Raw genomic sequence first — 16,876 nt, forward strand, 5'->3', positions numbered from 1 at the left:
CTACTCAAGTCAAAAGTGAAACTTCACGACAAACATGCAGACGGGAACTGAAAGTTCAACTGCTAAATCCTACACTAAGGCACTGTAAGAGCACATCCACTCGTCCATGAATCGTGCCAGCCCCAATAGAACCAAGACGCTCTCCTCCAAAAAAGGGAAGCCAATCTGGTGTCCCTTGCCATAAACAGACATTACAACAAAAGGAAGAAACTGTTGCAGAAAAGAGGAAAATCCCAGGATGCAAAAAAAACCCTTACCAGCCTCAGTAAAAAGCGGAGATCCCTCATAAAATCCTCCAAAGCTAATTATGAAAATAAAATTGCCAAAGATTCCAAAGACAACCACAAGGAATTCTATGGCTATGTCAAGTATCTAAATGGCAATGCTCAGATCTGCTCTGAGCTACAACAGAATGGCATTAAATATACTGATCTCAAGGATATTGCCAATACTCTGGCAGATGGATTCAGTGCAAACTTCACCCCCCCCCCTCACCCCCTAAAGGGCCCATCTCAATACCGAAAGATTGCCAAATTCTGGTAATAACGGCCACACAGGTAAAAAACGCAAAGCTATGAATACAGCATCCATGGGACCAGACGACATCCCAGGCTATGTATTACGTGAACTACAAAATGAACTGGCACCTCACCCAAGTGTCATGTTTAATCATAGCCTCACCTCAGGCTTCATGCCCACAGAGTGGCGCACAGCTACAGTTATGCCACTCCACAAGGGGGGAATCCACCTTGGATCCCGGGAACTACCACCCCATCAGTCGGACGAGCCTGATCTGCAAGGCCATGGAACATATTATCATGGAACTTTTAAACAAAGACATTGCCAACCTTCAAACACTAGACCCCACGCAGTTTGGGTTTGTGATGGGCCGATCCTGTCTCCTGAACCGGACTTCTTTGAATCAGTCTCCAGAGCCATCGACAAGGGTAAGGTGGTCCACACAGCCTAACTGGACCTCGCCAAAGGAATTAATCCCTACATCACTCGATGGGTTGCCAACTGGCTTACTGACAGAACCCACACTGTAAAAGTAGCTGACTCCTAATCCAGCTCCAGATAAGTGACAAGTAGAGTACCTCGGGGTTCAGTCCTAGGACCGCTCTTGTTTGGCATCCGCTTCTCTGAAATACAAGCAAACACTAAGGGACTATGGCTAACAAAGTTTGCAGATGACTGCAAACTGGGAGCCATTATTGAATCCCCAAATTATGTGGATATTCTACAAAAAGGGCCTTACAGAAACAGATGCTTGGTGCCAGAGCCATGGGCTCAAGCTGAATGCCAAGAAATGTATAGTTATCCCCTTTGGGAAAAAACATGTACCCGTGAATTACCACATAGGTGGCAGTACAATAAACACCGAAAGTGTGACGAGACTTGGGGACACAGGTGGACAGTGGTCTCACCTTCGATAACCACATCGCTACAACAGTCAGGAAATCCTTCTATGTGGCACACCTCATCACCAAGGGCTTTTCATCCAGAAAAAAGGACGTCATTGTCCCACTGTACTCATTCCTCATTAGACTCATTATAGAATACAACGCCCCATTTAGTACGTACCTCTCAAGACATCTGCAACTGGAAAGGCTGCAGAAATACCTTACTAAGAATACAACGCCCCATTTAGTATGTACCTCTCAAGACATCTGCAACTGGAAAGGCCGCAGAAATACCTCACTAAAAGAATCACAGGCCTAAATCAGATGTCCTATGCTAACAGGCTAAAAAAAACCCACCTATACTCTGTCGCATATCATCTACTCAGAGGCGATCTCTGCTCAACATACAAGGCCATGTCAAACCCAGAGCTGTTGAACATGCTAAACTTAAAGAAATCCCAAACCCTCAGAGAGACACACTCCAGGGATCTAAAGGTTGTCATCACAATGAACAAAACATGCTGGAGGGATAGGTTCCTGACCCAGAGACTCCCCAGACTCTGGAAAAGACTGCCCATACATGTCAAACAGAATGCCTCCTTGGCCCTCTTCTAAAGGAACTTTGATGATTGGATGGGAGATAGGAAATTCAACCCGGGGATCACATCAGTCGCCCTGATAGACAGGGGTCCAGGGAAGTAAATACTGTGGGAAGAAATAGCCAGGGAATTGTTATGGTTAGGGCTTGTATAGGCCCTAGGGCCAATAGCCTAGTACCAATCTATGAACAAGCCTGCAGACCCTTGCATCATCTGGGACAAGACTGTGGATCACCAAACAGGCTGTGGCCTGCTTCTCTTCTTGGTTTTGGTGCTAACATTTTGCTTCTGGTGAGAGAAGCAAAGGAGTATTGCATCCCAAAAGAGTGAAGCTGTGCTGAGGCCAACATTAGTAGTAGTCAGGCAGTAGCCATTCATACGACTCCCCTCTTCATCATTCTTGACAAGCTAATTCTTTATTTTTCAGTAAATACTGCTTGACTTCTTTCTAACTTCAGAATAGCTGCCTAAATTCTTCATCCTTAAATTTTCAGGGTCTATGTACTTGTTTCCCCTCAAGTGTTCGGCAGTGCTCTGTACACACTCAAGACACCTTGAGTGACATTTTTCCTGTAAAAGGAATTTATAAGGAAACAGCTCCAGTACTTAGTAATAATGACCATCCCCCTCCTGGCATGTCTAAAGTTCAGTTCCCTGTGCTCTCTTCTATTAACCTGGTGAACTTGGGCATTCTGAGGCAGTGTAGCAACTGCCTCATGTACACAGACAACCCTCTCCTCTTACCTCCCAACACTCAGACTTGTGAGAGATGCACATGAATATCCAGTCTGGAAGCCATGCACTCAAGCCAAGACCAGCACAGCTGGTCAAGAGAAGGTGGTCAACACCTGCACCACACCCCGTGCAACACAGACCTCCAGAATACCCACCATCACAGCTCTCACATAAAAACATAAACCACACACCCACCTTCATGGAGGCTCTCAATAGAAATCTACTCAAACAGCAGAGACTTCCAAGGCAAAAATATACTTGACCACCACAACACAAACTACAAGACACACAGCTTACCTACACAGTGTGCCCCTCAACCTAAGCCCCTAAGGCAAAACAGCTTGCCCAATACACTATTCATAGGTGACTCGATAGTGAGGCACACTAATGTCCCACTCACTAGGTTGAATAAGAGAACATAACAGTCAGCTATCAGGTGCCAGAATCCGACACAACACATGCACTCAGATCACTCCACAACAAGTGCAAGTATGATTCTGTCACTGTCCATGTGGGTGTGAATGACCTGAGATGCACCTCCCTGGACTACATGGAAAGAGACTTGGAGGAGCTCTCTGATTATGTGGCCCAGGTAGGTATGACCCTAGCTCTGAGCAGCATCCTACCACTGCCTAGAATGATACCTCAAGTACAAGCAGAAAATGATTGACCAACAATTGGCCAAGTTTCTGGTGTCATTCTAAGGGTATCCAGCATCTGTCTGCTTGGGACGACATGACAGATCTTGATGCTTTGCCAGAGATGGCTTGCATCTGTCACCCCTGGGTTTCTGGATACTGGCTAAGGCTCTTGCCACCCCTATAGTGCCTTTTTAGGCAATGTTCCAAAGGCCAAATTACCACCGTAACAGCTATAAATAAATGCAATCTGAGGGTCATGCTGCTCAATGCTAGAAGTCTAAAATCTCAAGATGCACTTGCTCGAAGCACTCCTCAAAATGGAGAACATTGACATTTGTGCTGTAACGGAGACCTGGTTTAAAACAGCAGAAAACACCCCTGCACTACCAGGCTATAACTCATTCCACACCCTTCAGCTCCAGAACATGGACTGAAGCTTCAAAGGCAGTGGTTTCTCCATATTCATAAAGGATATGCACACCTCCGGACTAGTAGCCAGCATAACACATCTGAGATACTTCATGTACAACTAAGACTGGGTAAGACGGTGATTCAGGTCATAGCCTGCTATAGATTCAAGACTCTCACTCCACATTCCTAAGCATCCTGGAAACTATTAGGGTCCAACTCAACACTCTTGTACTAGGTGACTTCAACTACCCCTCCATCAACTGGGAAAACTACTCATGCACCAATATACTGGCCCAACATTTCCTGGAATTCATCAATTCCAATGCCCTGGACCAGCTCATTCTTACCCCCAACTAGAGGATGCAAAATCCTTGAGCTGGTTATTACTAACATGGGCAACAGTTGCTCTACACCAACAGTCAATTCCTCTCAGGTTAGATCTGACCACAAACTAAACACCATGGAAATCCACATCTCACCCACACCCCCTGCAAAGGTAACCACCATGAAAAACTTCTCCAAAGCTGACTTTGGGCTCCTAAAAACAGAGGTTAATAACTTCACGTCACCCATGTCAACGGAAAATAGATGCATGTCTGCCAAATCATACACCAATGCACTGTATGAACACATACATAAATGCATGGAACTAGCCATACCTAACAGAAAGACACTCCCCTCCAAAAAAGGAAGCCAATCTGGTGGTCTCCTGCCATTAATAAACTCTACAACAGAAGGAAGAAACTGTTGCAGAAAAACTTGAAGTCCCAAGACTGGAAAAACTACCTTATTAGCCTCAATAAAAAGTTGAGATCCCTCATCAAAACCTCTAAAGCCAGCTATGAAGGCAGAATTGCTGCAGACACTAAAAACAACCACAAAGCCTTCTATAGTTACATCAAGACTCTCCATGGCAATACCCAGGTTTGCTCTGAGTTACTGCACAATGGTACCTCCTATACTGAGCCAACATATATTGCCAACATACTGGCCAACAGATTCAGTGCAAACTTTATCCCTCTCTCTCCCCTAAAGGACCAATCACAATACCGGAGGAATGCCAGGCACCCAGCATTACTGCAGCACAGGTTAAAGCTGCATTGTCCAAGGCAAAGAAAACAGCTTCCATGGGATCAGACAATATCCCTGGATGTGTTGTACATGAGCTACAAAGTGAACTGGCATCACATGTGTGCCCTGTTTAATCACAGCCTCACCTCAGGCTTTGTCCCTACCGAATGGTGCACTGCTACAGTCAACCCACTCCATAAAGGGGGAGCGACTACAGACCCTGGGAATTAACACCCCATTAGCCTGACGAGTCTGATATGTAAGGCTTTGGAGCGCATCATCATGGACCTAATTAACAAGGATAAAGGAAATCTCCAAACTCTAGATCCCACTCAGTTTGGTTTTGTGAAAGTTAGATCATGCCTGCTCAACCTGGTTGACTTCGAGTCAGTCACCAGAGCTGTGGACGAGGGCAAGGCAGTTCATACAGCCTACCTTGATCTGGCCAAGGCCTTTGATACCAGTCCCCACTCAGGAACTATTGCTAAACTTGCCAAACTAGGCATCAACCCCTATATCACTAGGTGGGTTGCAAACTGGCTCACTAGAGAGAACCAACAGTGTAGCAGTGGACTCAAAGTCAGACTGCCGACCAGTCACAAGTGGAAACCCACAGGTATCGGTCCTGGGTCCTTTCCTGTTTGGCATCTATGTCTCAGAAGTCCAAGTCAACACAGAGGGACTCTGGGCTGATCAAGTTTGCAGATGACTGCACGCTGGGAGCCATTATTAACTCCCCAAGTGATGCAGACATGCTACATAAAGGCCTCACTGAGACCAATGACTGGTGTCAAAACCATGGCCTTAAGCTTAATGCCACAAAATGCGTTGTCTTCCCCTTTGGGAAAAACTCAGTTTCCACTAATTACCACATCGATGGAAGACCACTGAACACTGAAGACGTTATAAAAGATCTGGGGACACAGGTTGACAGCAACCTCTCCTTCGACCACCACATTGCCACTGTGGTCAGAAAGTCCTCTTATGTGGCATCTCATTACCAAGGGATTTGCATCCAGGAAGAAAGAGGTCATCATCTCTCTCTACTCTTCCCTCATTAGGCCAATCATAGAGTATAATGTCCCATTTGGCATGTACCTCACTGGACACCTACAACAGCTGGAGAGGCCACAAAAGTATCTCACGAAGAGGATCCTAGGCCTTAAACACGTCTCATGCACAGACTCAAAAAAAACTCCAGCTATTCTCAGTCTCATATCGTCTGCTAAGAGGCGATCTCTGCTCGACTTACAAAGCCATGTCTGACCAAGCTCGGTTAGAAATGCTACATCTAAAGAAATCCCAATCCCTCTGTACCACACGCTCCAGAGAACTCAACCTCTTTACTACAATCAGCAGAATATGCTGGAGGGACAGGATCATAACCCAGAGACTGCCCATGTTCTGGAACGGACTTCTCATACAGTCAAGCAGAGCACCTCACTGGCCCTCTTCAAGAGAGATCTTGAGTGGATGGGAAATACAAAGTTCACCCTGGGGATCACTGCAGTGGCTCTACTTGATAGAGGCACTGGGAATGAACGTCGGGTGGCATGATGCCAGGGCACGTCTATGGGCTAGGTTTGTAAAGGCTACAGGGCCATTAGCCTAGTACACACCTATGAACCTAATTACGGTGTTTTTGGTTTAAATATGATGATTCTCATTGTGCCTTGACATCCACGAATTCATATAAACCTTATATATAGTAACATAACCTACAGAGTAACTGTGCTGGATGGTTACAAGTTTACTTGTGTGTGGTCTACCCTTGAACATCATAATTATCTATGGAGACACTAAAGTGGAGGATATCATTGACTGAAAGTGCCTTTACCATAAAATAAAGTGTGAATGAAGTTCATATTCTTAAGTAAAATGGTGTCACTTCTAACATCTCACTTCAGGTACTTATTTCTTCTGGCTTTTTGTCCCTTTGCTTGCAGACCATCAAGGCTCCCCGCATTCAGACTCTACCCATACATTTCACTGTACTTGCATTCTGACTACTGGAGTGAAAGCCTGGCAGCTGTGACAGTGGTTGGTACCATGTATTTTTTTCACTTTTCTCCTGGGCATGATGATGAGCTTCACACAGGGGACAACTACATTCTCTCGGATTCATATTCATGGTCTCATACACATAGGATTAAAGCTACCATCAAAGCGATTTGGTGGCCAAACACCCCCCAAGCCATACCTTTTCAGGGCTGCTCCTACTCTCCTCAGTGCACTGAGCCACCATGGTCTGCCCCTGCCCTTCCAGCATGGGTATATGCCTATCCTTCCCACATGTGCTCCAGCAGATGCCATTGCTGCTGATCAAACTTGGGTGCTGTGGGTTACAAACAGAACAAAACATGTTCCACCATGAAGATAAAGCTGGTAATACTTGAACTCGACCAGGAAAAATGATGAGTAAACCGGCACCACGACACTATGTGAAAAAAACAGCAAACGAATAAATTCTGCCATGTTTGTTTTTCACATAGAGTGTCATGGTGTTGGTTTACTTTAATCATTTTCTCTGGTACTGTGGGTTACACCCAGAACTTCATCACTGTACACCAAGAGCTGGATCGCTCAAATTACGTCTGACCCACTTCAGACTTGCCATCAGTTCTGCTGTAATGATGCACTACAGAGTCATCATAAATGTTACAGAATAACATTAAGTTTGCACAAACTTTCCCTATATGAACAATGATTACAGTGCTGCGACAGTCACCTGCATTTCCCCTTTCACGCATCAACAAGCATTATCCACTCAACACACTACGGTTAATGGCAAAAACATAGTCCTGCTACTGAAAATAGCTAAATAATGGAATAAGCACATTTTAACTTTATCAAGCTTACCTTAAAGCTCTGCAGTGATGTCTTCTTGCCATTTTCAGCCAAGGTTTCGTTCACCCATTTTATGATTATTTCATCGTTGACTTTCTGACCGTCACCAAGATGTACAAGAACATTTAGTGTGTGTCTGCATTTTCAAAATTTAGGTCAGAGTTACTGATGTTGATTCCATTTATTAGAAATTCATGTCAATTTAACATACTAGGGCATTTTACAACCAATCACCAAAATAGAAAATTACAATTGTTCTTGTTTAGGATAACTGGTCAGGAGCATTATATTAAGGACCAAATTTATTTACTCCTCTAAAGAGAATGAAGCAGTGATCGGCATACAAAAAAAAAAAAATAAATAAATCAACCATGGGACAATATGCAAGAGCAGTTTATAAAGACAACAAAATGGATTTTACAAAATATTTCACAACATTACTAACATTCAGAAGCAAACAATTTATAACACTACGAAAAAATATTTTACATTGCCTTTCAATCCCGGATAACTTTTCAGCAAGTGAAAAAATGTATACCTTTAGCCACTTTACACATGTAAATGCATTGTGTGTCTGAGTGTGCCTGCCTGCGCCTGTCCATGCAACAGTCAATGTGCCAGTCATTAGGTAAGCTTGTCTGAAACTGTAAGATGCAAGTAAGCTTTAGAGAGCGTGTTTAGACTTGTTCAGTTAATACACAGGGTTAACAAGACAACAGCACTGCTGCATAAAATTACTGGAGGAAACATCTAATGGAACTGTATGAGACATGTTAATTTAATTAAAATTTTACTCATGAGAAGCAGCTGCTTTCAAGCTACAAGACAATTTTCAGTTTAGCTACATGACATTTAACCTTACTAGCCAAGCATATTCTAATGGAACATCTAATGGGAGAATAGAGTTTTTTTTTTTTCCTTTTTGGATAGAGGATTTGTTTGGATCCCCACTGCTGACCATCAGCGCTCCACAGGACATCATCTTATTCACTGGGCCCACTGAACTTGACTAGCCTCCTACAGGCCATTGTAGCCCAACTTTAGGGCTGGTGAGGGGCTCTAGTGACCCTGTGGCAGAATCACACTATCTTCCCTCCTCCATGGAGACTCAGCCTCAGCCCTGCCTTCCTAAAATACATCTGTGTCCAAGATCTCCACCAGAGATCAGCCGTGAGGTGTACCTAACTGGGTGCCCTCCATCAAGTACCCCAGCTCTTAAACTTGGATAACCAAGGTCATAATCAGAGATCCATCTATCTATACCATGGGCACAGGTAGTGTCAGATCAAAGCTGATGGACAAATGAAAAGAACCTCCTCTAGTTCTACAGCTGCAGTGTGTGGATAGTTCTGTTCTCCTATGACTATTGCCAACAATACTTTTTTTTGGTACATCAGACTAGATTCAAATCCCATCATGGAATTGAAGTTGAAACCTTAAAGCCTTTCCCAGTGAAGGACAGATCCCGGTTTGTTGAAGGGGTAATGAGTAATAATAGATAATTTAAGCATTAAAGGACAGTAAAGCATTCAAGCCTCTGAACTATAGAGCAAGACAAATTTAAGTACCATGTTAACTGCTGTGTTTGAACTAGTTGATCGTACAAAATGGAAGAAATGCTGGAGTTATATTTTGTGAAAATATTACTGATACAACACAGATCACGGATATTACACAGCCTGACCTAGATTAGTCTTATCTCTAAGCTCCTGTAATAACCTACAGTTAATAAGCCATACTCTTTTTACTGTACTATTTTTATACTCCGGTAAGTCAATAGATTTTCTAAGCAACAAGTGAAGACACAGGCAGAACTTTGGTACACTTGAGTACAGAAGCAGGTCATCTATGAAACATACATTAATATGTAATCTTTTGGGGGTCTGACTGAACTCCCACAAGAGAGAGGCTAAGGGTGCATTATAAACAGAAAGATATAAAATAAACTGTGTGTGCTTTTCTAGTAATGCTAGAACTAATGGGGGCTTCCCCTACCATTACCTGCATCTTAACCATAAAGATAAAAAAGGGAGGGATAGGATTCATTAGGCTGAAGACCTTCGGTGCAACCCAGATAGCTTCCACCAACTCCACTAAACATCTTTGGCGTATCAAGACTCTTCTCCAATAGCTGGCTGGCAGGCTGTCACCCTAATCTGACCAACCAGGTAAAGTGTGATTTAAGTTGTTCTATCCACCTCCTATTGAACCACAATGGTCACTATTAATCCCTGGTAGGACTGTGGCTAACCTGATCAATATGGTAGCTGCATACATCTTACAATATGAGTTTTGGTCTGCTGTTGGTCTATGCAAGGCTCTCTTATGGATTCTTACATAGTATTAGTTACTTTCATGGATGGTGAAAAGGTCTCAGCTGTGTGTTCAAGACCATGAGTAAAGACCCTAAACATAATCAAGTGGGTGTTACAGACTTCCACGACATCAATGAGAGAGAAAGAGCATGAGCAAACGAGTTAGAGTGCCTTCACTGAGGGCTTCCTCTTCAGCTCCCCACATAGTTCCTCCATGGGTGACTATATGAATAGCTTAGTTCTTGTACTACTCTAACAGCCCTTGCAGCCACTTGTTGCTTACTCTGATGTCCCTTCTTCCCTCCCTTTGCCTTTATATTGAAAGTTGAAGAAGTTAAAGTTGCATAATTCCCTAAAGTTCATAATGCCCCCAGGATCGTTATGTTGCTACCCCAAATGTAGGATTTAACAAATTAAATACATATGCATTTATTCTCTGCTGCCTAATTACAGTTCTCAGTGCTTAGGTTACCCACAAAAATATCATTTAAAATAAGTTTCTTCCAGCACTGAAATGTATTAGCTGTAGGGTCCAGGCAATGGTTTACCTAATATCTGGCCAATTTATAGGTTCATAGGCAAGTACTAGGCTAGTGCCCTTGCAGGCCATTTTAAGCCTAGCCAATTTCGCTTTTTTATGCTGCAATTAATCTATCTCATTTGGTTACAGATTGGCCTTACCCATCCTGTGGTCAATATTTATATTTTATCCCTAATGACTGGGATTGTACCACAGACAATTTAAGAGGACCCATGCATTGGATAAAGCATTTAGGAGCTTCCTCTGTTCATTAGTAGTACAGGTGGCAGTCCTGGGGCTGTTTCTCATTCATAGCTCAAAGCTGTGTTTACTATGGACAGGGATGTACTACTTTGTTTTAGGTGGATGTAGACTGTGTTCCACAGTAGCAGTATCCTCTGCAAGATATACCTGTCCCTACAAATTGTTCTGTTGATGTTGCAAAAGAGGTTTAGATTCCTAAACGGAGCATTTCTGATGCCATTTGACTTGCTGACGTGCAGTAAATCCATCTGTATTGGATGGTAGGATACCTTGTATGCCAGACACAGGTCCCTTTTACATCTTAGGACAGAGTATTATAACAGGGCTTTGATTTGGTTCATTTTGTATAGGTCTTGTATCCCTTTAGTAAGGTATCTCTGGGAGAATTCCAGTTGTTGCATATGTTTGGAAATAAACATGCCAAAGGGGGCATTATACTCACTTACTGGCCTAATGAGGGCTGAGTAAAGGGGGTAGGGGCAAGAACATCCCTAGAGCTAGACACAATCCCTTTGTTTATAAGCTGTGCAATATAGAAGAACGTTCTTATAACCATAGACACATGTTTATCAAAAGATAGGTCACTGTCCACATAAGTTCCTAGATCCCAAACAATTGGGTCAGCTCTTAGGGGGCATATTGTCAATGTGGTAGTTCCCTGGAGAAGTGGATTTCCGAAAGGATACAATAATGTACTTTTTGGCATGACTTTGGCACCAGTCATTTACTTGGGGCAAACCTTCCTACAGGATGGCCAAGTCATTTATGATTCAATGACTGCACCTAGCTTATAGTAGTCATCTGCAAAATTAGTCAGCCAGATTTACAGGTCTGCAACAAAATTATTTCATTTAGGATTTCCAGTTTAACCAGTGGTAATGTTCCAAATCTTCTGGAATACTCTTCAGAGAGAATTTTATTATGTAGCTACTCAACAGTGCTTTGGGAGCTATTTATAAACTGGCAATGTCTGGTAGCCTGGTGTTCTTGAGCCAGAGTACCAACTTCCTGCTAAAAGATGCGGACTTCACCTTCAGGTCACAGGAATATTAAGATGACTGTTATTAATTTCGGATTCAAGCAATATATGATCAGAAGGAACTAAAGGCACATTCCTGATGAAATTCATTACAAGTTCATGCTCCTTGGAGTTAAGAATTTCAATTGCTGAGTATAGTCCAAGAGAACAAAAAATTTAAACTCTATCTGGAAATGCCGAACTTACCTCCATCCAAGATGGCCTACTAGATCACTCAGTAACTTCACATTACGCATGGTAAGAGTCCTAACAGTGGCTGCATCTATTTGGCTGAAAACGATTATTTTTCAACTATTACCAATAAACCACCTGCAAATCACCTGAGTTCTAATAATAATCTATTAATCTCATGATTAAGTACCTAGGCTAGGAGCTTAAACCAAAAACTGCACTCCCTGGAAGCACTTCTATCACTAGAAGATGTACATGCCTGTGCAGTCACAGAAAATCTGGTTTAAGGCCTCAGAGTATCCTGGCCCTGCAAGGTCACAATGCCTTCTACACCATTAGATCACAAAATGAACGTGTGAAAACCAAAGGAGGCAGTATTTCAATCTACATTAAAGATAAATTCACCTCCCATTTAGTTACGGTGGGTAAGACCCCCATTCAAGTCCTAGCCAGTTATAGATCCCCCTCCATGGGTCATGACACCCACAAAGCCTACTTAACCAAACTGAAGACAATCCAAATGTTATGGAACACACTGGTTATGGGGGAATTCTATTATACCAGCATCAAATGGGATACCTACTCTAGCTCAAACTCGTTAGCACGAAGGTTCCTTGACGTTGTGAATTCAAATGCCCTGGAGCAAATTGCCCATATCTCAAAATAAGAAACATTCTAGATCTGGTCCTCACCAACATGTCAAGCAGGTGCACTGGTGCAACTGTTGGACCCTCATTAGTTAAAATTGACTACAAATCAGTCACCTTCAAACTGACACTAAACACCAGAACTCACAAAAGGTGAAACTGGACAAAGTTCACCAAGGCAAACTATACCCTCCTAGATGAAGGTATAAATGTCCCACCCCAAGCTGAAAGTGATAATTACGCTGAAGTTTAAACTAATGCCCTGTAAAACCAAGTGCATAAGTGTATAAACTCGGCTAAACCAGACAGAATCAAAGCCACAGCCCCAAATAAAATCAAGTTGCTCTGCAAAATGTTGCTGTCCAAGAAAACAAAGACAGGGAACAATGGTAAAGCACCCTCCTCAACCTTAAGACAACTTGTCAAATCCTCCAAGAGCTCCTTTGAGACAAACCTAGCAAGTACTGCCAAGGATAACCATAAGGCCGTTAACAGTTATGTATGTAACGTAAAGGGTTAGACCCAAGCGTGAGCAGAACTGGTGGTCAATGGTATCACACACTGATCCCACAGGGATAGCAAACCTGCTAGAGGATAGGTTTGGTGAAAATTTCACTCCCTTATCCCCTCCTAACTTACAACAAACCCTCCCCCTAACTCCCTCCCCACCTTACATATTTGAAGAACAGGTCCTCAAAGCCCTGTCCAAGGCAAAGAACATGGCCTCTAGGTGACCAGATGACATCCCCGGCTGTCTTCTGACCAGGCTAAAACATGAACTAGCATCACCACTAAGTACCCTTTTCAATCATAACCTAACTACAGGCTTTGCTCCTGTGGAAGGGAGAACAGCTACAATTATTCTCCTGTACAAAGGTGGTCTAGCAAAAGACCCCAGGAATTCTAGACCCATATAGCCTGACCAGCCTCATCTGTAAGGCCGTGGAACATATTGTGGACCTCATAAATAAAGTAGGTGACCTCCAAACCCTGGATTCTACCTAGTTCGGCTTCATGAAGGGCAGATCCTGCCTGCTAAATCTGGTGGATTTCTTTGAAAGTGTGACCAGGGCCATTGATGAGGGCAGATCTGTGCACACAACATACCTCGACTTAGCCAAGACTTTCGACGCAATCCCACATTCAGGCATTACCAATAAACTTAGCAAAAAGAATGCAAAACCTTTCGTTGTAAGATGGGTTACCAACTGGCTCACTAACTGGACACACTATCAAAGTGGGTGACACCACATCAACCAGCAGACCTGTTACCAGCGGGGTGCCACAGGTGTTAGTGCTGGGCCCCTCTACTGTTTAGTACATACTTGTCTGAAGTTCAGGTCAAAGCTAAAGGGTTGTGACTGACCATGCTTGCAGACTGCAAACTAGGTGCAATCATTGAATCCCTAAATGATGTCAGTATACTCCATGAGGGTCTGACACAGACTAATGACTGGTGTATTAGTCATGGTCTCAAACTGAATGCAAACAAATGCACAAATGCATCATCATTCCCCTTTGGCACAATGTCCCTTCACACTATAAAAACACCACCACCCAAAATACCCATGAAATGGTAAGGAACCTGGGATCACAGGTTGACCAAAACCTTAACTTCGGCCCCCCCCATGTGTCTACCATTGTTAAGAAAGCTTTCCATGTAGCTCACTCGATTAGTAAAAGGCATCGCCTTGAGAGCAAAAGTTGTAACTCCCTGTACTCGGTACTTATCCAGCCCATAACGTACAGCTGTGTACATTTACCATAAATGTAGTTGAGTGTATTCACTGTTGCAGTCATTACACTTGGGTTATCCTGTCAGGGGTAGCCCTCAGTTGGGCCGAATACCAGTGGCTTAGTATTTCTGCGTCGGTTGCTGTCGCTTCAGGACTGATGTCAGGGGGTATAAAAATAGGCAGCCAATGCCATTATATCAGTTTTTCTTGCCCCAAATGGAGTCCCCAGATTGGGAGCCAAGTTATGGTGGAAAAACACCACCAGTAAAAAGTAAATACCAATAGCCCTGTAAAGGGTAAGAGAGACAGAGAAGGAGAGAGAGACAAGGGGGCTGGGGGGGTAGGAAACCAGGACTGCAACAGTGAATACGCTCGAACATCTACATTCATGGTAAGTGTACACAACTGTACTACGTTCTTCGTGTTTCACTGTTGCAGTCATTACACTTGGGTCGATTCCCAAAGCTGAAGAATGGGTGGAGGGCAGTCAGAGTTTGGGCTGGCTAGTATGCCCTGCAGGATTGCTGTAGCAAAGCCCGGCCTCTAATTGGAAAAGATAGACAGGTGGTAATGCTTGAAGGTATGGACAGAACTCCCAAGTAGTAGCTTCCAGAATGTCCCTGGTAGGGACTCCTCTGAGAAAGGCTGTAGAGGTTGAAGTTGCCCTAGTGGAATGCGTTCTGACCCCCTGAGGGGGTTGTTTCCCATGGTGTTTGTAACAGAAATGGATACAGTGTGCTATCTATTTGGAAATGGTTTGTTTTGATATGGCCTTGCCCTCTGCCCCTGGTGCAAAGCTAACAAGTAACTGGTCAGTTTTCCTGAAGGGCTTAGTACTATCCAGGTAGAATCTGAGCTGTCTGTGCACATCACATCTAAGGAGTGCAAGATTCCTTTCCCCCTTATTTTGAGGATTAGGGAAAAAGGTGGGGCAAATGGATAGATTGGTTGAGAGCCACAATGAACACCACTTTAGGCATAAAGGTAGGGTTAGCCCTGAGGGAGACCCTGTCAGCATGAAAAATAATGAAGGGTTCCACAGCCATAAGTGCTTGTAGCTCAGACACTCTCCTAGCTGAAGTGATGGCCAGAAGCAAGGCTGTTTTCCAAGACAGGAATTTTAATTCTGCTGACCCTGCAGGCTCAAAGGGGGGTAGCGTGAGCTTTTCCAACACAAACATAAGGTCCCAAGTAGGTGTAGGGTCTCTTCTTGGTGGTAAGGAGGGTTGCACTGTATCAGCTCCTTTAGAGCGAATCCAGGAACAATACCTTTTCCACTTATCAGCATAGGATTTCCTTGTACTGGGTCATCTGGCTTCATGTATGACATCCAGTGCCTGCTTGCTTAGGCTGGCCACTGGAGGAGAATTCAAGGAGTAAGCCAGGCTGCAAGGTTCAGGGTCTGCAATTGTGGATGCAAGATCTGTCCATTCCGCTAAGTCAGGAGTGTTGGGATCTGGGGTAGCTGCCATGGTGGCATCGGTGACAGACTGCACAGTAGTGGATACCAGCGTTGGCGTGGGCAGTCTGGGGCAAGATTGCCCTTGGTGTTTCCTGCCTTATCTTGAGTAGTACTCTTGTAAGAAGAGGTAGAGGGGGAAATGCATAGATTGAGAGGTTTTGTCTGCTGGAAGGATAGGGCATCCACTTTCCAGGCCTTGCTGTGAGGTACCCTGGTACAGAATTTGCTGAGCTAATGGTTGTAGGGAGAGGCAAATAGGTCCACCTTCAGGGTACCCCATTTCTGGGTCAGAAGGCTGAAGGTGTTGTGGTCTAAATACCACTTGTGTGGGTCTAGGAGATTTCTGCTTAAGTCGTCTGCCAGAGAGTTTTGTTTGCCTGGCAGGAATTGAGCTTGCAGGTGAATATGCATGGCTGAGGCCATGTTCCACAGGGTCATGGCTAGCCTGCAGTGTGTGTTAGAGTGGGTTCCCCCATGCTTGTTGATGTACCACATCACTGTGGTGGTGTCGGTTTTTATTAGAAGGGGTCCCAGTGACAGTAGGGATCTGAAAGCTGTCAGAACATGCTGAACAGCTAGCATCTCTTTTTGGTTGTTTATGTGCAGATGAATTTGGATTGGGCTCCAATGGCCCTGAATGCACCTGTACAGATGTGCACCCCAGGCATAGTCTGAGGAGTCTGTGGTTAGGGTCTGGGTGGCATGGGGTTGTGTAAAGTGAAGTCCCTTGTTGTGGTTTAATGCTGCTGCCCACCAAAGAAATTATTTTCTTAGACAAGGTATTATAGGTATGATAGTTTCCAGGTCCAGAGAATGTTGGCACCAAAGACTTTTCAAGTACCAGCTGGGTTCTGGTAGCCATTTCAGTGAAGTAGCCTGTCAGATGGGCTTCTTTTTCTGGAGTAAGGAATGCCATCTTGGATGGTGCGTCCAAGCTTGCTCCCAGGAATACAATTTTTTGACTGGGGACTAGTTTGGATTTCTTGTAGTGGATAGTGTACCCCAGGGATGTTAG

General features: G+C 43.9%; 1 protein-coding gene across 1 annotated transcript in view; it reads right to left on the reverse strand.

Moving 5' to 3' along the window:
* PLS3 (plastin 3) overlaps nt 1-16,876 on the reverse strand; it is a 980,136-nt gene that overhangs the window by 72,917 nt on the left and 890,343 nt on the right. The window contains exon 16 of the mRNA XM_044057459.1: nt 7,720-7,843. Within this exon, the coding sequence (XP_043913394.1) occupies nt 7,720-7,843 (124 nt within the window). The remainder of the gene's footprint in view (nt 1-7,719; nt 7,844-16,876) is intronic.

The sequence above is a fragment of the Protopterus annectens genome, chromosome 15.part0 (genome assembly GCF_019279795.1).
Source record: "Protopterus annectens isolate FY-2018-M chromosome 15.part0, PAN1.0, whole genome shotgun sequence".
Classification (NCBI taxonomy): Eukaryota; Metazoa; Chordata; order Ceratodontiformes; family Protopteridae; genus Protopterus; species Protopterus annectens.